Source organism: Saccopteryx bilineata, chromosome 2 (assembly GCF_036850765.1).
Source record: "Saccopteryx bilineata isolate mSacBil1 chromosome 2, mSacBil1_pri_phased_curated, whole genome shotgun sequence".
In the NCBI taxonomy this organism is placed as follows: Eukaryota; Metazoa; Chordata; class Mammalia; order Chiroptera; family Emballonuridae; genus Saccopteryx; species Saccopteryx bilineata.
The window spans coordinates 243,505,311-243,529,289 of NC_089491.1; the positions used below are offsets into that span (position 1 = coordinate 243,505,311).

The 23,979-nt window shown below is 43.9% G+C and overlaps 1 protein-coding gene across 1 annotated transcript in view; it reads right to left on the bottom strand.

Moving 5' to 3' along the window:
- Window positions 1-20,151, bottom strand: part of LOC136325398 (opioid-binding protein/cell adhesion molecule) — a 1,207,641-nt gene extending 1,187,490 nt beyond the window's left edge. The window contains exon 1 of the mRNA XM_066259768.1: window positions 19,938-20,151. Within this exon, the coding sequence (XP_066115865.1) occupies window positions 19,938-19,998 (61 nt within the window). The 5' untranslated portion in view covers window positions 19,999-20,151. The remainder of the gene's footprint in view (window positions 1-19,937) is intronic.
- Window positions 20,152-23,979: the final 3,828 nt, after the last annotated feature.

Sequence of the window (23,979 nt, forward strand, 5' to 3'; positions counted from 1 at the left end):
TGGACCAGCCTGCCCACATATTATTATAGATAAACTCTTTATTAAACAAACAAACAAACAAATCAAAGTTAAACTCTTTAGGTTTCTAGACAGTTATCTCCTTGACATCTTTTAAAGTTGAAGTTCTGCTTCTTTTTTTTTTTTCCTGTTTCCTCCCCTTATGATCTCATTCAGCCTCGTAGCTTTAAATGTCATCTACATACCAACAACTCCAATTGTGGATCTCTGGGTCAGACATTGCCCTTTCTCCCCACTACATACACACACACACACACACACACACACACACACACATACACACACACACACACATTTCAAACTTATTACATACCCATCTGCCTACTCTACTTGCCTGAGAGACAGATTCAACACTCAAAATAAACACCTAGTCCCTCCTCCCAAAACCCTTTTCTACCCAGGAGTTTCTATTGTAGTTGATATCAATTTTATCCTTCTAAATGTTCAAGTCAAAAAAATTGGAATTCTCTTTGAATGCATCTCTCTCACCCCTATTTGACCTGCCATCCTGGTAGCTCTGCCTTCAGTAGATAGACCTAATCTACTACTGTCCATTTCCTCTGCTGCTACCCTGGTCCAAGCCAAGCCATCTTTCACTTGGATTATGACAATAGCTCCCTAACTGTCCTCCTCGTTTGCTTCAGACGAAGTGAGGTCATGTTATTCCTCTGAAAAATACAAAAAAATAAAAAGAATTCTAGAAGAAATCTGAAAAAGCTCCTCATCTAAGTCAGAGTAAAAGCCAAACTCCTTACAGAAGATCCTGCAGCTAATTTAATTGGGTCCCCATTACCACTCTGACCATGTTTCCCACTACTACTTCCCACATGTTTCCTCCCTAGTCACCCTCCTCTTCGGTGTTATTGAGGAAACTGGGCAGATTCCACTCCAACCAGGGGGTCTGTGAATTAGCCAGTCCTTCTGCCTGGAATGCTCCTTCCCTCTGATATCCTCATGGCAACCTCCTGCAGCTCCTCAAGTCTCTGCTTGGTTAGGCCCTTCTCAACAAGGCACACCCGGACTACCCTGTTTAAAATCACAGTTCTCATTCCCCCACTTCCTATTCAGTCTCCATGTTCTGATATACTTTTCTCTTTTTTCCATATGACTTCCAATCTCCCAACATACTGTAAAATGTACCTATGTACTTTGTTTATTGTTCACTATCTGATTTACCACACCAGTATAAAAAATTCCTTAAGGGACTTCAATTTGTTTTATTTTATTTGGTGATGAGTCCTAAAATCCTAGAAAAGTGCTTGACCCATGCTAGATCCTCACTATAAATTTCTTGAATGAATGAAGTTAAATGGCAAGAGCCATATCAACCCATTTCCAAGAACTCAATAAGCAGTTCATTGTACCTTAATCTTGAAATGTGAGCATACCCTACAATCAAAACAAACATCTCAAGGCACAAAGAAGACTGTAATATCATTTGTCCTGCTTTCTGAAATTCACAAACCTAGTGATTGCAAGTCTACCTTGAAGGGAAAACAAAAACAAAAACAAAAAATAAGAATCTGAGAAGAAATGCTTCATACTGTGTGAAACAAAACATTTAAAACAAACCAACCAATCAAGTTTCTCATATCTTTGACTCAATTCATGACGTAGACATTTAGAAACATGTGGGTTTATCAAAAGTCCAGGTTTCACCAACACATCTGTCATTTTTCTGACATTTAAATTATACAAACCAAATTCACAACATGGTAAGACTATGGCTGCTTGGATTACAAAGCCCTGCCGTTTTCTGAACACTGTAATTTGGAAGCTGTCTTAGATTATTTCCCTATCTGTCTCTCACCCCTTGACCTTCATCACCTATTTCCCATCCAATTCCCAATCATCAATGCATGCCATCAACACAATTCTTGGTCAATCAACACAATTTGGGTCGACTTCTCCATGAGGTGATCTTCTACCCCTCAAAACACCCAGTGCAAGTGTGCCCTTCTCTGGAAAGCCTCTCTGATGATATCCAGAGAGCTGGTTTCTTACTTCTTTATGCTTCTGTAAGACCGTCCATTAAAACGCTTGCAGAGATAGCCCATTGCGATAGACCTGTGTGTTTGCAGGACTCATTCTTCCTGAGTAACGCACTCAAGGACAGTGACTTTGGCTCAGTCATCTTGCTATCCTAAGCCACTGATGCCTGACAGAAGGAAAGAGTTCACCTGATGCTACTTGTGCAAATGACCTTGTAGAATTAATCATTGTATATGAAGTCTAACAATGAAGTAGCTTTTACCTAAACTGAATTTGGCATTTCTAATGGTTCATGAAAAGATTGTAAGCAGTGAGCTAGATCACAAAAATTAACATTTTGACATCTAAAATTATTGTAGCCAACCATACAGCAGCAGAGCAATTAAGCTGAATATTAAAAAATATATATGATTCAGAACCCCAAAAAGTCCTTATACACCAAGCCCCTTCAGGGCTGTGGGGATTCTGCAGTAATCAGAGAATTGAAGAGCACATTCCTCCAGATAAAGAGATGTCTCAAGACTGGTTAGACCAAGGAAGACATCCCAGAACTGGGATGATGGATCACACCATCCAGCATCTGCAAGGCCTTAGAGCTCCAGCATAGTCAGTATTTTCAAGAGGGGTCACAGGGGTATGCATGCAAATGAGGAGCTGACACCGGGGAGGTCAAATAATTGTCAGATACCCCTGCTGCAATAGTTACAAAAGACACATTTCGGCTACTCCCTAGGTTTGGAGCCCTAAGACATTGACCTCTTGAATTTGAGCTGGATGTTTTGGCCTGCAGATTATTCCCAAATAGGGGTTGAAAGAGAGGATCAATCAAACATTCCTACATTGTTTATGCCAGCTCTGCTCTCATTGACTTGTCTGCCTCTTTTCTCATCACTTGGAGCTCTTGGCATTCCTGTTACCAGAATTATGTGGGTAGACACAGGGCACTCTGAATGTCCTGCCAATGAGCCCTCCTTCTCATTAAGAAGAAACCAAGAACTTTAGTTGGGAGTCCTTTCTAATATTGAAGACCATCTTCCCTTCTTGATTGTAGGAAGCTTATTTCTTTTCAAAAAGGCTCAGTGCTTTTAATTGATCTCAATACAGGTCTACACTATTATTTATAACCAACTAATTTTTAGGATTGAATTTTCATTTAAGTTTATGCATTTATCTATAGGCATCTGACCTGGGCTGTCGCTCTCACTCTTAACTGCCCTCAAGCTAATAGACTAAGATCCAAGTCTTCCCTAAAGAAAAGAGTTGCTGCACAGTTTGGTTAATAACAATTGCATGCTTGATGAGAGTCAATCTAGCTAAATTAATAATGTAGTGAAGACTTACCAGTTTTCATATCTGTTTTATTTCAGACATATCATTTAAGAGCACAGCATTATTATACATAACCATATTATTATTAAATATGTTCCTCTTGTCTGCCACTCCTATAAAATACTCATCTGAGACCACCCACCAAGATGAAGGTGATGACCTATACCTGATTCACAGGCTCTGGATACACCAAGTTTCCAGTGAAACAAGTAAACTGAGAATCAGAAGCTTCTCATAGATTGAAACCAGAACAGATCAGAAGGGCAGGCCTATGGAATACAAAGAAAAGGCCATCTTTCATTAGCTGGGAGAAAGACAACTGACATAAATTGGAGGGGTTGCTAGGAAACCACACTGACCATTGAAAACCATAGAACAGTGATTTGCAACTTGGAGCAATTTTGTCCCCCCAGGAACATTTGTCTACGTCTAGAGTCGTTTTCTGGTTGTCACAACTCAAGAGATGTTACTGACATTTGATGGGTAGAAGCCAGGGTGTCACTTAAGATCCTACTGTGTACCGGACAGCCCCACAACAAAGAAGTATTCTGTCCAAACTGTCAACAGTCACAACATGAAGACAACCCAGACAAAGGAACATTAGAAAAGTCAAGTTCAAGAAAGTAATACAGAACCATAACAGTTATCAACTGAAGATCACTGAAAGGCAGAAGCAGGTCTATGAGCTCCACAGTGAACGTGCTCCAGACACAAACCAGGAAAATGAGATGTAAATGGAAGGTGTAGGCTGGATTTCCAAATGCACTTAGATCAAGTCAAGGGAGCAAGGAAGCACCTTGACGGTCAGTCCAAAAAGTCCAGAAGCCCAGGTGAGAAATTTTGATAGTCATGTTTAAAAAACATTTAATTGCCTTGAGGGTCAGAGTAAGGCCTCTGCCTAAGAAAGTCCAAAAATATCAAGTGTCTTCTGGTTCAAAATTTGCACAGATGTCATGATGCTGCTTGAAGTTCTAGCTCAGTTGGCAGATTGGGTAGAATAGCATCAAACTAGAAAGGGTCAAAACATTGGGTAAAACATTGATTTCCATGCCTACCATGAGCCCAGCAACCCTGAGTTATCCTGGGTCCCCTAAGAACCAGATGTCAAGACAGAACTAAATATGCAAGACACAGATTAAGGGAAATATCTGTGAAAGAAAATTGAGGAAGAATTGGAAAAATCGAGGAAACTCAGTACAAGACTATGCCAGTCTGACCCTTAGTATGGATGAGAGGGAAGTAGGCAGGAAGGTTGGCTGGAAGCAGATAACAAGCTCAGTTCAGAGGGAAGTTTGGCAGGGCCCTGGGGAGCCTCAAGTCAAAGTTGTTCATCAGAAGCGACCATGACTCCCAGAACGAACCTGACCTAGTACACTTTCCCCACTCAGTCACTGACTGAGAGTAGCCTGTCTGAAATGTGACCTCAAAGGAAGCCAGCAATGGACTTCAGAAAACAGAGGCTGGGATGCTTGGTCAATTGCCTTTCCTGCAGCCAAAGATCTGAGAGACACACGTTCATAGGACCAAACTGGGACACGACTTCAGTCACCACCAAATAAAAACTACACTCGAGAAAATGTATCCATTTCCATTTTTTTAAAAACTATTTTCTGTTTATCTTTGTTAGTATGGCCTGATACTATCCATTTTGAAAAATTCTAACCCTACCTCACTAGGGTATTTCCCCTATTGAGAGAGCTAGCACCTCAGTGTCTCTATGGTCAGAAGTCCCAGGAGAAGAGCTGGGACAGAGGCTGAGATTAAAGCTGAAGATTCAGAAGCAGTTGGAATGAATGGTCCCTGTCCTTCAAGTTTTCTCTTTTCCAAAGATTGTTTTATATTTATTTCTCTACAAGTTTTTTCCATAAAGAAAAGAATATTCTTGATGCTGGTATGTATCCACGACTCACTTTTACCACTATATATATTTATATATATTTGAAGGACATTATAGCTGCTCCAAGATAAGGTCTGCCATAGCAACTGTATTGTACCGATATCCATAGTGATGTGTGGTCAAGGACACATTCCCAGGCTAAGTCCCAGGGAGAAGCAGCCAAGCTGAGGCATTAGAAAAACTTTGCCAAGGTTGATATGACTTTTCTATCTTGACTGTAGTCCCAAGGGTGTGGTGTGACTTAGTGCAGTGGTCTTCAAAGTGGTGTTTGCCCCAGGGATGCTCAAAGTGTAATTATGTAAACAAAAGAAATGTCAGAATTCCTCATTTTATTCATTTCAATTTTATCCTTTTTGTCATCATACCAATGTAGCAACATATCATTTCTATATTTTAAAAAAAATTATGCTTTAAAACACAAAAGTTTATGGATCACTGTTAGTACATTGGGTCTTAATTATTTTTTATTACTAAAAAATAATTGCATAAAACAAGTGAAAATGGGAATAGTCTGGTTGATGAAGGGCCCTTGGAGTCAGGGAGTGAGGACAGGTGCCTACTTACTTACCAGCCACAGACCCTGTAGGAATCTGAACAACATAAACAGAAAACCAGAGGCAGCTGTAGGAAGTGATCTGAGGGGCATCACCTTTGGGGGAAAAAAACAAATTAGAGGTGGGCAAACTCCTGAGCAATGCCATCGGTATAAGCGTCCAAATAGTAAGAGATAGGACTAATTAGGGGAAGCCTTCAAGGCAAGAATAGGTATTTTGGAGAAGGGAGGTTGGGGATTGAACGATGTCCCTAGCCGAACTGAGTGAATGAGTAACTATGGTAGTGTGCGTGGAGGGGAGAAACAAGCAAGGGTGTCTGTCTGTCTGAGCCCCATCTACCAAACTGACAAGAAAAACTAAAAAATTCTTCAGTCCCCTTCCTTTCTAACATCCTGGAAGACCACAAGGCTCTGGAAATAATACATTTCCATAGCACTTCAAATGGAGCCCTATGACATTTTTGTTTCTGATGTTGCGGAGAGTCAACTTTCCAAAGCAAAAAAAAGATTACTTTTTCAGGGGAGTGAGGGATAGACTCCCACTTTCTTAAATATAAACAAACCCACAGGACTCTGGACAAAACCAAAAATAGTTAATGAAAGCAAGAGGTAGTTAACTTAGCAGCAGAAATGATTCATCAAGAGGAAGGGTAGGGAGTGATGGGTGGTTATGGGTAGTAAACAGAGGCAAGTTAAAGGTCAGGAGATTGTTATATACCAGGATGCCCTGTGATGGCTCCTTAGGCTTTTTGATGTTTCTGAGTTGCATGGTTTGTCATCTGATGCCTTGGGCAAGGGTCTGCCCACAGAGCTTTTTGCTCTAGTGGGTGACAATCCTTAAATGCCACTATATACCACCTCAGCACTGGGCAAGTACTCTCCTTTAAGACAAGAACATGTTCACAGCTCACACTTTCTTCTCCCTGATACATTATCGGCTCTGCTCACTGGATTGCTGCCTCATCCTCTGCTTCTGTCTCTGTCCCTGCACCCTCTTGCCTGGTGGCCTGGTGCTCTGCCTTTATCCTGCCTTGTCTTTGGTTTTCAGTCATTCCCAGTTCTGCTGTCTTCTTATCTTTCCTCCCAGCATTCACCTTTGTTCTCTGGCTTCACACTGACTCCGCTATCCACCACCCAATGTTCAGTGCAGTACAAAGGAGGAAACCACAAGGAATTTTGAGATATTCCTTCTGTATCTATTTTATTGCACAAAAGGAGGTCCAATCACAGGCCTACGTGAGAGACCTGTTGATGGAGAACCAAGCCCTACAGCCAACATCTGGGAGCCATAACAGTTGGAGAATCTAAACTGAAGAGCTTTGTCACTACTAAAAAATCTATCTCAACCACTCCCTGTCCAGACGTCACCATCAAAACGCAGGAGAAAATAAAATGTAGTCATTGGGAATTGAAAATAAGAGGCAAGAAGGGAGACTATAATATAACTGATTTCTCTCCTATCCTCCTGAACTCTCTTCCATTACTTCTGCTCTTCAACCACACCATAAAATCTGCTTTTGCTTCCAAAAAAGCCTCTATGTGGCTTCCCAGGCACATAGATTTCCATGGAGCTCTGGAAGACTTACCTGGTGGAGATGTCAGTGGTTTCTCTGTACTTCTCATCTGCCAGCAGATGTGCCTGCCAGGCAAAATTGACTTTCATGCTTTGCTCTGGCTTCCAAAGAAGCACCTGCTGTGTCTATGGAACTTGACCACATCAACACAGCTTCTGATACATATGAACAAGAACTAACTGGGGCTGGCAGTTGGGAGCTGAGCAATTCTAAACCAAAGCTAGAGAGTGCGGCCCTCCATCTCCGAGAGCCAGCCCATCTAAAGCTAGGCCCAGAGCCCTTTATAAATATCAAAATCTGATTAAAAATGAGTTTTCTAATTCCACAGGGGAGCTACAGCAGTTTCCCACCCTATTTCAGATAAGACAAAGACTCAGTATAAAGTTAAGGTATAAGCAAGCTCTACTCCATCCTAAAGACCCAGCTTATAATCAAGGCCTCCAGGCTCTAACTGCTCAAAAGACAGCCAGAAAGGCTCTTAACCAGTGCAGTGTGCTTGGGAGGTTCTTGATCTTAAGGGCCCTTTAAAGAACTGTGGGCCAGTTCACCATGTTCACTCAAGCTGGGTCTTTTCTGAGGCTACTAAGAAGCTGAGCATGTTGGATTAGAGCAGGGTACAAGAAGTGCAACTGCAAATTACTCCCTTTGTACCACCCAAACAGCAATGATTTCATTCTGGACTTAGCCCATTATAGGCCACATAGTTTCTAGGGACCTGAAGTACCATATAGTTTTCCCTTGGTCTGAGCAAGAAATATAATCTCTAGGAACTCACTGATCAGCCCTTAAGGAAAGAAATTAGTAAATCTCCTCTTTAATATGTGTTCAGGAGAGCCAAAGAGCACCCCTTTTCCCACAAAAGTGTCTTCTTCAGATACACATTGCTCCCTAAAATTCTACTTTTAGTAGTGACAGCAAGCTTAAGAAGCTGGTGTGTGACCCAAGCCTGTCACTCATAGAGGTGAAGGGCACTCTTCACCTGACTTTAGGATCCATGCTGGAGCTCTCCTTTACCCCATCAGAGTCTATTTCATCCTAACCCCAAATGCAGAGTCCACATTCTTGTCTGGGCCAAAGCATGTAGCTCAGCTGTGGAAACATGAATTACTTACCAGTATGCTCCATGGAAAAGAAAACCCAAATGAGCATTGGTTCCATCTTAGGGAAGTAAATGCAGGAGTTCCCTGAAATAGGCATTCTTCTCCAAAACAAAGGGCACAAGCACTTCATTTTATGTTCTATTGCTAATTAAAACCATAATCCATGATAATCAAAGCAAGAAGAGAGAAAATTAAGAGTAAAGATATTGACACAGAAAAAGACAAGAAAAGTAGCCAGACAGAAATGGTCAACCCAAGTGATGAAATAAGACCTGGCAATCTGGAACAGTAGAGTTCTCCAGAGAAGGAATATTATTCATCTCTTACGACCTCTATGGTCGTAATTCTTTCTCCTATTTGTCAAAGAGGATGAAGTGTATTGGAGAGGTTGAACCACTCACCAGTTCCAAAGTGCAGCAGCCAAGCAAAAGTCCAAGTCTTTAGCTCACTAGGTCAATGTGTCTCTACTCTCCCACAGTGATGGAAGAAAGGCCAACTGTCTAGTTTTAAAATAAATAATTTAAATTAGAGAAGTAAAAATAACAGTCATCTAAGTCATAATAAAGAAGTGGTCTAATCTTCATGGACATGTGAGGGCTATCCTGGTAGTTTTAAGGGAGGGCCCTTTTACTCCCAGAATTTCCCCCTCAATAAAAGAAGAGTAGGGGCCATCAGGAAAGATGCACACTCCTGATAGCTTTCATCATTTTTCTCATCTGGGACTCACCCAAAGAGGCACACACCCCAATGCCAAGTAAGACTGGGCACTCACTTCTCCATGGAATAAAGCCAGGGGACTCCCAAGGAAACTCAGCTCCTCTTGGAGCTTGTAGGCTGATGGGCTAGTTCCATGTTCCAACATTATCCTCCCTTTGAAGAGTGTGGGAAATCCCTTGGCACTGCGCTATTCAGAAGAACCATGTTGGCTTATTCAGAGAAGCCAAGGGCCTCCTTAGATCTGTTTCCTAGAAACAGAAATGTCTATAGGTACTTGGCCCCACCACTGTCAAGTTTCAGCAATCCTTCCATCAAATATATATTGCATTAACTCTTAATCATATCCAGCACACCTGAATCTGAACTCTTACATTCCATTCTGAATTAGCTGGTTTGGATCTAATGTTTTGATTGTGCCCATGCTATGTTGGCAATTGTAAAGGCATGGGTGGTGGTGGTAGGAATGGAGAGGTAGGAAGACCTCTTTTGGCCCCTTTTCTCCCTGATATACAGGATAATTGTGCTGTACATTGGGTGTAGTTTGTACACTGTAAGTCAGCATTTAATCATGGATCATCAATAAAGAGATTACGGCATCCTCAGTGTGGATTTTCTCTTGCCTTAGTGCAGAGCCAAGACCAAAGAGATTTAAAATCGAAGTTCTGATGCTATAGTGATAATAAAGGCAGGTGCCTTTCCCTGTGTGTAGACCAAACAAGTCAAGTTAACACATATCCAGAATTTGATATTGTACTACCTTGAGCATTCCTTCTGCATATCAAGAAACAATTGTTTTTTAGAAGTTTCCCAGTTTAGGTTCATAGGTCACTTAGAGTCTGAGAATGCTTCTGAAAACAAAACAAAACAAAATAGGCTTCTCTTTTGTTTCTTGACCCATCACCTTAGTCCTTAGGTAAAAGATACCATGGAATTACTCTGTTCCATGATGTTCTTTGTCCACTAAGATAAGAGAGCTTCAGGGAAACAAAGCAGTGACCAAGGTTACAAATTCATTTTCCAATAGGGTACCAGGCTAGGAGATAAAATTTAGCTCAGCCTTTCACTATTATGCTGAAAGGATACCAAGCAGGCTATGAACCCAGGTTATTAAAAACGCTGTTCAAAAGTTGTCTTGGTTACTCTCTGACTGTGTGATCTTGGATAAGATTCTTGGACTCTTTGCTTCAATGTCTTCATCTATTAAATGAAAGAAATGGATTAGACAATCTCCGTGGTCCCTTTCAGTTCCAGGGACCTCTACTGTGCTAAATAAATTAATGTAATTTATCTAGGCAGTGGACCTTGGGGGGAGGTCATGCAGGCTTTTATATCATCATGATAATATTGGTTACATCTTGATATCCACAAATTACTCTAGAGTCCAATCAAAGCTTCTTTAAAATGCCTGTTTTCTTCCAGGAGGAAACAGTCATGAGCTGGATCCCACAGATAACACAACTAGAGCTCTTTGCAATCTTTTTGATGGATTGGGAAGTTGAATGATGCAATTTTGAATACCTATATTAGACCCTGAGAGGACATCAGTTAAGTAACTGAGGTTATTAAACTTCCAAAAACTTTGAAATTTCTAAAAACCTTGTTTCAAGGCAAGACTATACCTCAACTGAAAAAAATGAAAAAAAAATTTTGATGACAGTCTTCTCAATGCTTTCTAAATAGCTATAAATACTAATTGTGGGGTCAGATTCCTCAAACATGTATGGTGCACCTGTGACATTAATTTTTTTTATTATTTTAGCAAGAGAAGAGGGGAAAGAGATAGAGAGAGACAGGAACATGGTTCTGTTCTTGTGTGTGACTTGATTGAGGATCAACCTGGCAACCTCTGCGCTTTAGGACAATGCTCTAACCAGCTAAGCTATCCAGTCAGGGCCACCTGTGTCATTTTTATAAAGGCTCTCAATTGATTTGTGCTTTTCTGTTTCAACCACCAACTGTCATTTCCCATCTGACTGCCTCCCAACTGGCCTATGCCTTTCAGGTCTGCTTACCTCTAATCCATTCTACAAACTGTAACACGAATAAGATTTAAAAATTGAACTCAGTATCCCCATCACACCATATGTATGACATCAGTGCTGTTCCATTACTTCTAAAATAAAGACCGATGTGATAACAAGCTTCCAGGGCTGTTTGCATCTGCTGACCTTTTCCCTGCCTTCCAGTCTCATCATGGGCCACACTCCCTTTGCCTGTGCTCCAGCCAACAGGATAATGTCTTCTGACCCTTCCTGCCACATGGCCTCTGTATTCTATTCACTCTGCCTTCCCTTTTTCTTCCCCTTTGTGTTTTGATAATTTCTACTCTTCATCCCTCAGACCTCAGCTCAATTTTCACTTTCACAAGAAGACTTTGCTAGTCTCCCTGGCAAGACCAAGCCCTCCTTATAGACGATCAGAGTTCCACAGCACCCCCCCTTCCAGAGCCTTATTTCAGCTGACATTTTGCAGTCAGTCACATTGGTATTTATTTAAGACACATCGGCGTCTTCTGCTAGACTGTAAACTTCAAGAGAGTAGGGACAGTAATATATGTTATCCAAGCACTGCCTTTCTAGTGCCTAGCATAGTGCTTGTCACATAGTAAACATTCAATAAATAACATTATCAAATAAGTGAATGTGCTTGCTACTTAAAACACTCAGAGAATAAGAGGCAAGATCCTTGCCATTCAGAATCCTACAGGCATGAAATAGCAATATAGGTAACTATGAAAAGTGACTAGGTACAAGAAGTGAGAAAATTCTTTTTCTATGTCTCCTGATTTGTCAAGGCTCTTTTCACCTTCTCTGTATGAACACCAATCCATATAAGCATCAGTTTCTCAAGCATAATTCAGTCCTATGCAATTAATATTTCCCTATCCCTAACCCAACATTTTACCTCTTATGAACAACAGAAAGCCACATTGTATTGGTACAGTGTGTACTTGTTGACACCACAGGAATGACTCTAAATTTCAGATAATTGGGGCCACTTCAACAGAGCCCTGATAAAATCTGCGGTGTGATTTTTGTTTATATAAAGCCAATAGCCCACATCAGGGCCCACATCTGTGTTTATGGAATGACTCTCACTCTCAGGCGTGTCTTTCGCAACATGTGATGTGAAATCCAAGAGCGTGAGGCTCCAGCTCTGAGATGCTGCATGTGTTTGCTCGGTAGTGTGGAGCTGGTGTTTATTGACAAGCATGAACACTGGAATGAGTAATCATTATAAGCATTCTTTGCACATTTTTATCTCCTGTTAGCAAAACACATCCCCAAGCATCTCTGTCCTTACTCTGCAGATGGGGAGGCTGAAGGGCAGGACCAGATCTAGGGTCCCAGATGCCTCTGAACTTTCAATGGGATGGAATAGAGTGAGAGGCTAGATAAGCTGACACTTAGTATTCATGTGGCATTGGCTGGTTACTCATTCATTTGTCCCTTCATTCATGCACTCACTCATTCATTCAACAAATACATTCTGAGGACTTGTTCTATATCTGTCACTGTGCCAGGCCCTGAGAATTTGTTGGAGAACAAAACAAATGTGTTCCCTACCTTTAAGAAGCATGGTCTAAGGAAGAAAAAGAGATCTAAAACAAATAATTACTTTAAAATATATGAACACACAGAGTTAGAAAGGAGAAGCCTTGTTATCGTGGACTTGCATAATGAAGATGGAGACCTAACCTACTTTAGAACATCGAGAATGTTCTCCTGGAAAAGCCAAATTTAAGCTGAACCCTGAAGGATGAAAAAGATGTTGAGGCAGAAAAACATGATAAGAGAATAAAAAACTTTCTGAGCTTGGGGAGGCTCACAAGTGAAGCCTGGAGAAACAGAGAAAGTCTAGAGCGACTACAGCCACGAGCTGGGAGAGGAAAGAGATGGGAGAGGTGACAGATGAAATTAAACGGGAGCAGAAGTCTGGTCATCTGCTGAGGACCATGTTGAACACTTTGGACTCCATTCTAAAGCAACCAGACATCTGCATAAGGTTTAAAACAAACACAAGACCGGATTGGACCAGATTAGACCAGAAATAGACAACTTGTACCCTGCCTGTCTTACAATTCCCTGATGGGTAGCAAATTAACCCAAATATATTCTTCCAGTGTGACCACTGAGTCAACTCCCAAGAGCCATGAACAAGCATTTGTAAATTTCCTATACTTATGTAATCAGGTTCAAGAATGTTCATTCAGCTCTGTCCCTTTCAGAGAGTCTGTCCCATGAAACGCCAAATATACTTGGTTTTTCCATGTGGGATATGAGTGTACCATCTGACTGTCACTTAATCATTTCCCAGGAATATGCAAGCAGCATTCTAATCAATGGCCTGCACTGACTAACCTTAGTTCTTCCAACGGCCTCTCAGCATAGTGTCTCTGCTCATTAAAGGAAATGTGACTGCATCATAATGATAATGCTTTGCACTTACGCAGCAGATTGCCCAGGGGGGTCTCTCAGCATTTTGCAAACAGTTAATTAAGTTAGTCTAGTGACCACAGGGGAGTCTCCGCCTCTCAGCACCAAGGTTCCTGGTTGGGAGGGAGTGATGGGATTGAAGAGCCAGGCCTACCTGCAGCCAGCTGTGGGACCCAGGGGCCAGCAGGAATGTGCAGGAGGGTGAAGCCTCCATGTCAGTAGGGGGAAGCATTCACATATGCATAGCTATGGCTGTGTGGGTGCCTGCCAGCTGCTGAAGCTGCCAGCAGAGAGCAGCAAGGCTGGGGGGCTCCAGCAGGGAGTTCTGGAAGGGCGGAGATGGAAGTCACAAGGAAGAGGCTTGCTCTCTTTAAGAAGCTGTGACTGTGATTTTGAGGGTCCCTAAAATCTGAGTTGGAAGTATGTGTGCATATTTGTTGACCTGAGTGGGGGAAGGTGATGAGAGGAGGGATTGATATTCACACACCTCCAGGAAGGTAATAGTCCACATGTTTGTCCTCAGGTTTATCTCTGGCAATAGAGTTTATTTCTGCTCTATTCTCAGTTACCTTCAATCCTGCCTCTTGCCTTACAAATATCACCTTCTCAGGGCTTGGAGTTGAGTGGTATAGAAATCCAACAAACAGAAACATATCCTTGCTCCACTGTGGAACCACCTCCTTGCCCTTCAGGGAAAGGCAAAGACAATCAAGGCCTCACTGATTAAGAAGCAAAGTCTACTGCTGGCCAGTTGGCTCAGTGGTAGAGCACTGGCCCAGCGTGTTGATGTCCTGGGTTTGAATCCCAATCAGGGCACACAGGGTACACAGGAGAAGTGACCATCTGCTTCTCCACCTTTCCCCCTTCCTTTTCTTTCTCTCTCTCTCTCTCTCTCTCTCTCTCTCTCTTTCTCCCCCTCCCGCAGCCATGGCTCGATTGGTTCTGGTTCTAGCACATCAGCCCTGGGCACTGAGGATGGCTTCGTGGAACCTCTGCCTCAGGCACTAAGAATAGCTCAGTTGCGAGCATGGCCCCAGAAGGGAAGAGCATCGGCCCCAGATGGGGGTTGCTGGGTGGATCCCAGTTGGGGCACATGTGAGAGTCTATCTCTCTATCTCCTCTCCTCTCAATTCAAAAAGAAGAAAAAAAAGAGAAGAAAAGTCTAGTTCTTCATCTCCCACCAACAGTGTGGAAAGGCTGGAGGGAGAACAGTGTGCAGGGCCAAGAGCGTGGCATCTTTAGCAGGGTCAGAAGTGGAGGGTGTAGAGCAGAGCTGCCCTGAGGTGATGCCAGCCTGCCCCATCCTTGTGTCTGGAAGGTGCCACTCAGCATCCAGAGGTGCTAATAGCCACCTCTGCTGACAGCCTGGCTTATCAGCACCACGGCCACCTGTGGGCTGACACTGGAGTTCACTGGCAAGAATAGCTAGGCTTCGCTTCCATCACTCCTTTCTCCTGCTCAGGCAGCTGTGGGCCATGGCAGCGGTCCATGGGACCCTGTCCAGTGAGCCAGTGACAGGAAAACCAGACGCCACAGGCCACAGGGCTAGAGTACCAGCTGTCCAAGGCTGATGCACAAGTCCATGTACATAGCACCCCCCAAAAAATACCACAAAGCAGGCTGTCAGGAGTCCAAAGAGGTCACATGTGCTGCCCTCACTTTCCACACAGGGAAACCAAGGCCCAAGAAGCTCAGAGTTAGCTTGTGTATTTCATCCGGTCCAAACCCTGAATAATTTTCTGTTTTACTGGACCTATGTTTCTCAAGGCAGGATAATACCTGAACAATTTTGTTTAATCAGCATCCATATAAAATCTGGTTGAATAAATAAGTGATGAACTGTATTTCTCTAGTTGTCATCACGGTGACAAAGACACACGAGCGAGCTGCTCCTGCCTTATCTTCCTCTTTCTCCAGCAATAAGGAATGCCCTCTCCCCTCCCCTTCTCTTTTTGCCTTATTACTAGGAAACCAGGAGGATTTTGTTCATGTTAAAAACTCAACAATGTTTATCTTGTTATTATCTAACCTATGCTTTTGGCTGCTCTGTCCTGTTGGAAACCAGAAGAATGTATCACAGGAACCCATCTGACAGAGTGATACACTGAGACCCAGGAAATCCCTCGAGCTAACCAAGCCAACCTCAAAGAGCTCCTACGCTGTCTCAGTTCCCCGCGGCCAGCCCTCCACGAGGCTTGGGTAGAGTTCCGCCTCCTGGTTTGAGGTGTATTTCCCAGTGGCTGGTGTGTGAGGCCCAGAGCTCCTGAATAATAAACCCAGGCAAGTGCCAGCTGCGTAAGGCATTTCCTGCAATTTCCCAGGCAACAGGGCAGGGCAGAAGGTGCTAAGGATGAGAGAAAGCGCAGGGACAGGCAGGGCAGAAGCAATACCAGACAACCTCAGGCCTTCAAGATCTCTGATTAATCTCAGGCCGAGCACCCCGCCCAGCTCCAGGCTATGGGAAAAGCATCTTTCTCAGGCAGCCCACACCTGTCTCTTTCTCAGTCTACTGTTTTGTTGCTGCTGGACCAAAGCTGAGTGGTGACCGGAAGTGGTCTAACCTTATTGATGTGCCAGTCATTTTTAAAAGATTGAGGGCCACAGGATGGTTTGAGGGTAGGGTGGGGGGTACAAATATATGATGGGTAAAGGGATGATGAGAACTTGATCATAACTGGACTCTAGGGCTAGGATTTCCCCAATAGTGAATGATTTTCCTACTTGATCCCTCCTGCAAACCAGGCAGTCTTAGCCAGTCCCTCCACACTGTGCTGGTGAAGGGGGAGGAGTGAGGAAAGGAATTCACAGAAACTTGGCTGTGGAGCCCTCCCCCAGTTCCACCGCAAAGCCCACCATCCCGCCTGAAGACCTCACAGCCCAGGGCACTTCTCTGACAGAAGCTGGGGCAGATGTGTGCTGGGGAAGAAAAAAAAAATTCTACACCTCACAGAATTGCCTTTCCAAGTGCAGGTCTTTCTGAACCCAGTAGTGCAAAGCCAGCGCAAGAGGGGGAGACACGGCTGGGCTGTGAATGCAGACTCCCAGTCCTGGGCAGGGGGAGTCGCTTAGTCCGGTTCCGGTGGGTGGGATGCTGCACAGGGAACTACCTGGTTAGAGTCACAGAACCGAAGACAACACAGTAGGATGAGTTGAGGAAAAGGGGAATGATCTAAACTAAAGGGAAGAAGCTGTACAGGTTGGAGATGCTCTCCTCCTATCAGTGACATGGCTGTCGTATGCGCTATGCTTCGGGAACTGGCCGTGGCCTCTAAATTTATCAATGCCCCTCCTCCAAACTCACCCCATGCCACGGCCCTCCCGTTTCTCAGAGCTAAAGGAAAAAAGGCAGGCAGAAGATGGGTTTGCACTGGAATGCTGCAGCTCATGGGCAAGATTTTCAAGTGTATCAAAAGGATCTGGAATGCTTGATATAAATACCTGTCTACAGCGGGGGCAGGAAGTATGCGTTTTAATCTGCCCCCCACCCCAGGTGATTCTGGTGCAAATGTCAGGCAGCCTTCACTTCCTGCTTCTGCAGGCTTGTTTGAGCATCTACTCACCTTCTCACAAAGCCCCAGACCCAAGGTCACAAGGCTCCTGACACAGTCTCATGTGTCTTCCCACCTAGCACAGAAAAGCACCCTCACTCTTGGTGTTCAGGGCTTCAGGGAGTTGTAAGCCCCAGCGTGACAATTAAATTGTCAGGGGAGACCCTCTTTCCTTCTTGGGTGTGGGCTTGTCACAGTCCTCACTTGCTCCTGTGTTTCTCATCCCAGAGATTCTACCTAGAAAAGCAATTTATGACCATTGGTCTCCCCCCCTGGAAGGCATAGGCGACAACAACATTAGCCTTAAAGTTATTCTAGGATGAAAACATGTGTTACCAAGAAATAGAAAGCTGCAGAATAAAATGGCATCGAGGCTTAACCAGGTCAGGGTTTCATTATTACATTAGCCTCTGTCTTTAGATGCAGGGAAAGTAAAAGGCTAATGAGCTGGTGTTCACCCCATGGGAGAAAAAGCATCCTTTGAAGCAAAGAGGGGAAAACGTCTAAAAACATAATAAAGGCAGTAAAATAAGTGAGGGAGGGGAAGCCACAAGGAAACCCTTGCAACTAAGAACTTTTGGCTCCAACCAGATTCCCTTTCTCCCTTTTTCTTGGGAACCCTTCATAAAATGACGTTTTTCTTCCCTCCAGGTCTGTTTCTCAAGGCCAACTTTCCCTCCTCCCTGCTCGAGGTCTCCCCGGCCAGGCCCCTGGCACAGGGAGCCCGAAGAGCAGTCCTCAGAGCAGGTCGTACCAGTGGCCTGCCTTTCCTCGTCACTGGAAATGCTCCATTCTGGTGAGGGCTGACTGGTGTCTAGGCTGAGGTTATCCCCGGGGGCCCAGATGGCTTCAGGTCTGATGCTTCTCTCACAAGCAAGATCAGCGCTCCCCATTAATGGAGTGGGCTGTGGTTTGGGGGGGAGGGGCTATGGAAACTCTACAGGGAGGAATCACCCCAATTCTTTGCTTTCTTCAGGGTGCACTGCAATGCAGTTTCAGCTGCCTAGAGCTCACCCCCCCCCCTCCCCCAGCTCTTTTAAAGTGCAATTTCCTGATCCCTTCTATGGGGAGAGCAAACACGCAGCCAGCAGGGTGGGTGTCCTGATTTCCACTATTCTGCTCACCTGTGCCCAGAACAGTGGTAGGAAGGAAATCAGCGCCCAGGATACCCCAGGAGCTGTCACTCAGGCTGGGGACTTGCACACCCAGGGAAGTTTTTCTTCTCACACTGTGGACCCAAAGCGCCTACCTGGCTCCCTCTACAGGCTGGAGCAGGAACTGAGACTTGGATGCACGCCTGCCTTCCCCACTGAGCAGTCAGGCTGAAATCCCCTCCCAGGCTTGAATCCCGCAGAACATTAGCAGCACCCCCACTTTAAACTTCCCAGACTAAAACTGGCAGCTGGGAGCATGGTTATGCAGAGCCCATCTCTGCTTGAAAAAGTACAATATTTAAAAAGCATTACAAAACATTATACAGTGAATGTCTTCTGTTTCTCCTTCCTTCTCCCCAGTAAACTCCCATTTGTTTCATTTTACTTTATTGGCTTACAAATACTCAGGGCTTTATGTTCCTAAAAACAAACAAATAAAAAATAAAACGAAATGATTTGAACATAAAAATGTAAAACTCTGTGTTCCATATATATCAGGATACATAAGATTTAAGAATCTTAGCATTTATGCCACGTTTAGCATGGAACCCCCACAGACCCTTTGATGCTTCCTAAAACCTTGGCAAGCATAGCCCAGCCCCTCCAGCATTGTTTGCAGGATGCCCGCAGGCAGTCCGCTGACTGCTTGAGAACGACAGGCGTGCAATTATCAAATCTATTAAAACAGCATTGGGTTTTGCAACACTTCCACTAAGCTCATTCTGTGGGACTGCAGCATCTCACCTGTGTGTCACTGCAGATTTGTTTTCCCCAAACAAGTAACTGCTGTGACAGGTAAGATCACATTTGAATCATTAGATAAGGTAGGGAAGGTGCTGAGGAGAGTCAAGAAAACCCAGATTTCCAGCCTTCTTTCAGACTGGACATTTCAAATCCTGCCCGGTGACACTCCTGTTCCCCATGTGAGTGGGGAGTAAATGGGAGAAACTGGTATCCAAAGGCATCGTGTGCCCATTTGGTGGAATGATAAAGAAAGGATGAGAGGTGGAAGTAGGACCCTGCTCAAATCAGAAATTCAGGAGCAAAGGAGAAGGAAGAGGAGAGAAAGGAGCTGAAGTGAGAGAGAGTGGGGGAGAGAGGGTTCTGGAGAAAGAGAGGGAGACGGGAGAGAGTGGAGAAGGAGAGGAGGGAAAGAGAAAATAGGAAGAAAGACGGGGAAAAATGGACACAGGGAGATGCAGAGATAGAGACTGGAACAGAGGGACCACGGTGGGAGAAATAAGGATACCCCGTGTGTTTATCCTGCAGGTCCAAACATAAGTGGTGAGAAGCATTTATGATTGGGAGATGACACCTCTCTTCTACCCCTGGGACCACAACTGGTTAAGGGCGGCCGGTCCCCTCCGCGGAACAGCAGTGCCTCGCAGCACGGGGCACATCTCGAACCCAGCTCACCCGATCGCAGTGCCGGGACTGGAGAGCAAGCCCGTGCTGCAAGCCTCTGCGTGCGTGTGAGTGAGTGAGCGGATGTGTGTGCGCGCGTGCACACAGCAAGCCTACCTCTTTCCCTCACATGCACTCCCACTCCCTCTCTTCCCCTTCCTCTTCTGCTCCCTCTCAAAACCGGCCCCGGAATAGCGAAGCCCCTTCTCCAGTACCTGGGATGAAGAGCAGGGCGGTTGTCGCGGAGAAGAAGATCCAGCAGGCTGGGTGGTACATTTTGAGGCTGCGGAGTCTCAGCTGCTGGGCTGGCGACCGCTTCTGCGGCTGCTACGGCTGCTGCCTTCCTCTGTGCTGAATTCTGAGCAGGTTTAAATCCAATGTTTGCAAAGGGAGGGAGAGAGCAAAAGAGAGAGGGAGCAAGAGAGAGAGCGCGAGAGATGGGAGCAGGCAGGCAACGTCTCTGATATATTTTTTTTTTCTTGCACATACACACAACTGGTAAGAATCATCAGCACCAATCTGTACAGGGCTCAGAGCAGACCTCCTCCGAGGCACGTATTGGCTCCACTCCCCCGAGCGTCACCCGGAGACTTTTCTATTTGGGAGGCTCCACTCCACTCGGAGGGTAGTTGAAGCTTTTCCCTTCCACGCCACTTAGCCGGAGCACAGCAGGGTGCACTGGTACCTGTGTGCATATGCCGGTGTGTGGCTTCCGTGGGTACACACCAGCCAGAGCCTTGCTGGCCAGTGGGGAGAGGGCTGGAAGTGTTACAGATCTTACCCAAGCAAGATTCAGGGCACAACAAGAAAGCAAATATGACCAAAGTTCTTGAAATTTCCTATTGGTTCTTTATTCCTGGTCCAGGCAGGGAGATGACTGGAACCTACCCAGAGGGACACTCAGACATTTAAACCTGCGTCCTGGTTCCCCATCCTGCCATTCAGGGCACTTGGAGGAAATTCAGTTTCCCCAGCAGGAAGATGGGCGCATTAAGATTATCTCACGGAGGATGCAAAGAGAACTGGACAGCTCCCCCCAATTAGAGCATTCTGAAACTCTACAAAGGCAAGAGGCTACAGAAGCCCAAACAATCGCTGTGCTGACAGCACAGGCAGAGATATAGTCAGATTAGATCGCAAGGAGGGGGAAACTTGCTGAAGTCATCGGAAATCTTCAAGATCAGAAGGCTTCGAACGGTATCTCCCTGGGTTTGTTTGTTGTTTTTTTTCCTTCCATTTTTCTTTTCCTCCTCACAATCCAGTCTGCCCCTTCATCTGGAGTAGCAGATTTTAGGAACAGTATTTCTGAGCATGGCTTACCTCAGAACTTTCTCCTGCTGGACACCGGTTCTGAAAAAGGCCTGCAGCCCTAGGAGGGCATGCTTGTGAGTGGTACATTCTGCTTGGTGAGTAAACGCTCTCCCTAAAGTATCTGCTGAACTTGGAGGCTGTGGGATAAGGATGGCAGTAGGAACTGGGCAAATATATCAAAACAGTGTTTCTGTCCCAGGGTGTCCTCCAAAGACTCCACCATGGCTTGGACTCCTTTCTAGTTCCAAGTGTATGTGGCTCAGTTTCTGTGCCCATCCATATGGGAACCTTCTTCCCTCCTCCCCAGCTGCAATTGCTAATGGTTTCCAAGCACCCACCATGGGACCGATATACACATGTATTATTGTAGTTCACCCTCGCCCTAGTTTTGCTCCATTGGCATCATTACCCCTGGATTTTAATAGGCTAAAACTGCAGTTCAGAGATGTTTAGCATCTTGCTAAATGCCACAGAGTTAATCAGCGTCAGAATTCAAACCCAGGTTGGTCCCACAACAAAACTTCACCCAGTTTTCAAGCAGCTATGCCTATAACCAATTGCCAACAAGTTATTTCTGTCTAACAGAGCTCCTGTTCTACAAAATTAAACCTGTTTGCTTTTACAGAAGTAAAACAATTAATTACTTCTCTCCTTAGAACCACATCTAAAAACCTTTTGAGGCAAGTAGAAAATATATGATAGTATCTCACCTGCAACTTATAAAGTATCTACTTAATATGAAGTTCTTTTTTCTTTTCTTTTTTTTAAGGCTGGGTCTATAGAGAATAAAATTTGCCCTTGTCTGAAAAGGGCATACAATAGATTTGAAGAAAGCAGCCAAAAATTAACATATTTTTGACCATTTATAAAAGATAATACATACTATTAAGTCAAATTTTATAGAGCCAGTAGTTGCAAACATGCCATTCACAAGCAAACTGACCTGTGAGTCCTTTGAACAATGCCAGCATCCTACAGAAATTCATAAGACTTTGGAGAACAGAACTGGGAAGGAGGAATCAGATCAGCCATTGAAATTAAATGGATATTCCCAGACCAAGAAACAGAGCAGACACAGACTGAAACCCTTCAGGAAACAATATTAAAAACTGGGAGAGAAGTTGAAGGATGAAAGACACAGTAGAAAAAGGCCTTGAATCCTAAACCTATGATATTTAGAAGTTTCCTGTTGCTGCTGGGAAACGCTCATTCCTTTCTGAGCAGGGGAGTGCTTTGAATAAGGAGAACTTAACTTGTTGGAATTAATCTGGGTAAACTGCACAGGACAGATCGAGACAGGTGTACTTGTTAGTAGGCGTTGGCCAGACTTAAACGTTCTGGAACTGGGTGGTCACAATGGAGGAAGAAAAGCAGGGGCCGGGTGAGAACAGAAGAGTGAGCAGGACTTGGTGAGACATGGCATCGTACGGATAACAGGCAACATTTCTGCACCCTCTGTGGACCAAAGGTTTTTAAAATATCATCACATTTTATCCCTAACTTTTTCTTTCAAGAAAGTGTTGTAATTTTTTACCTTTTTAAGAGATGAGGAAATTAAGATTCAGAGAGGTTAAGTAATTTATTCAGGATCACACAGCTAATTAGTAACACAGTCAGAATTCAAACCCTGAGATGATAGTATCGAGCACTGTCATTTTATTGAATATCCAAGTGCCAACTCCTCTGTTATTGGCCTTGTAAATCCCTCTTTGTCTTCTCAACAAGCCAGTGAGATAGACATTGTTATCCACATAGCAGTCACAGAGTTTAAATAACTGCCCAGTGCAGCAGAGTCATCCAGGCATGAAGCCAGGCCAGCCTTCACCACCGGGCTTTGACCACAGTAGGCAGAGGAGGAATTCGCAACCTTCAGAACCTAAGCATCAAATGTGTGTTGTGCCCCTCAATGGACTCCGAGGGCATGGAGCTACACATGGCCCAGCCCCCAACCCCACCCTGGGGGGGCAGGAAGGACACACAGACTACCCCTAGTGTGCTGATGGGTGAATAGGAATTACACTTTAACAACATTTATTGGACCAGACACAATGCTAGGAACTTCTCAAGTGTTTTCTTTTTATTCTTACTATACCCTATTGCTAGTCCTACTCCACAAATGAAGAAATAAACAAAGTTATAGAAATTCCCAAGTCCCTTTTCCAAGGCTAGTAAGTTCAGATAAATCTGGGTCTTTCTTACCCCAAAGTTTATGTTCTTTCTCTATTTTCTGTAAATTATATTTTTGTTTTAAAAAATCCCCATATATTCAACCAAACCATTTTTTAATAACACATACACACCCTCTACCTTTAATTAAATTCACATTTAACAAACATCAATGTGTCAAAAAATATTGTCGTTTTAAAAATTTGTATGCCTAATTAAATATTTCTCAAGAAAGCACATAAATATCTGTTTTTACTGATCAATTCTTCTAAGTCTATTATATGATTAAAACATACGTCTATTTTATTTTTTCAGTAGAAGAAAAATATAGATAGATATATATTTAATCAATAGATGGCATAAACTCTGAAAAGAGATACTATGGTCTGCTGGGTCTATTTCGACACCTTAAAAATAGAAATAAAAATGCTTCAATGCATATTTGCTAGGAGGACTGCTCTCTTCTCAGGGGTAAATAATATGCAATTTTATACCTTTTATGAATCTTTTTTTTTCTTCTTTTTCTAAAGCAAACAAAATCATCAAAACTGTATTTAAATAGCAATAAGGTAGAGGAACAAACCAACTGAAACCAGGCAATTGTGCAATGAAGCTGATTGCCACACTTTTACTTCTGCCTGCATCTCTTTCCTCTGGACCAGGGAGAGTTGCTAGGCAAACCTCTCCAAAGAAAGGAGTCCAAGCTTATCAGAGGTAGAAGGGAAATGGGGGATGCTGAGTCAGGACTGAGATCTTCACCAATGAAAGAGAAACCTGGGT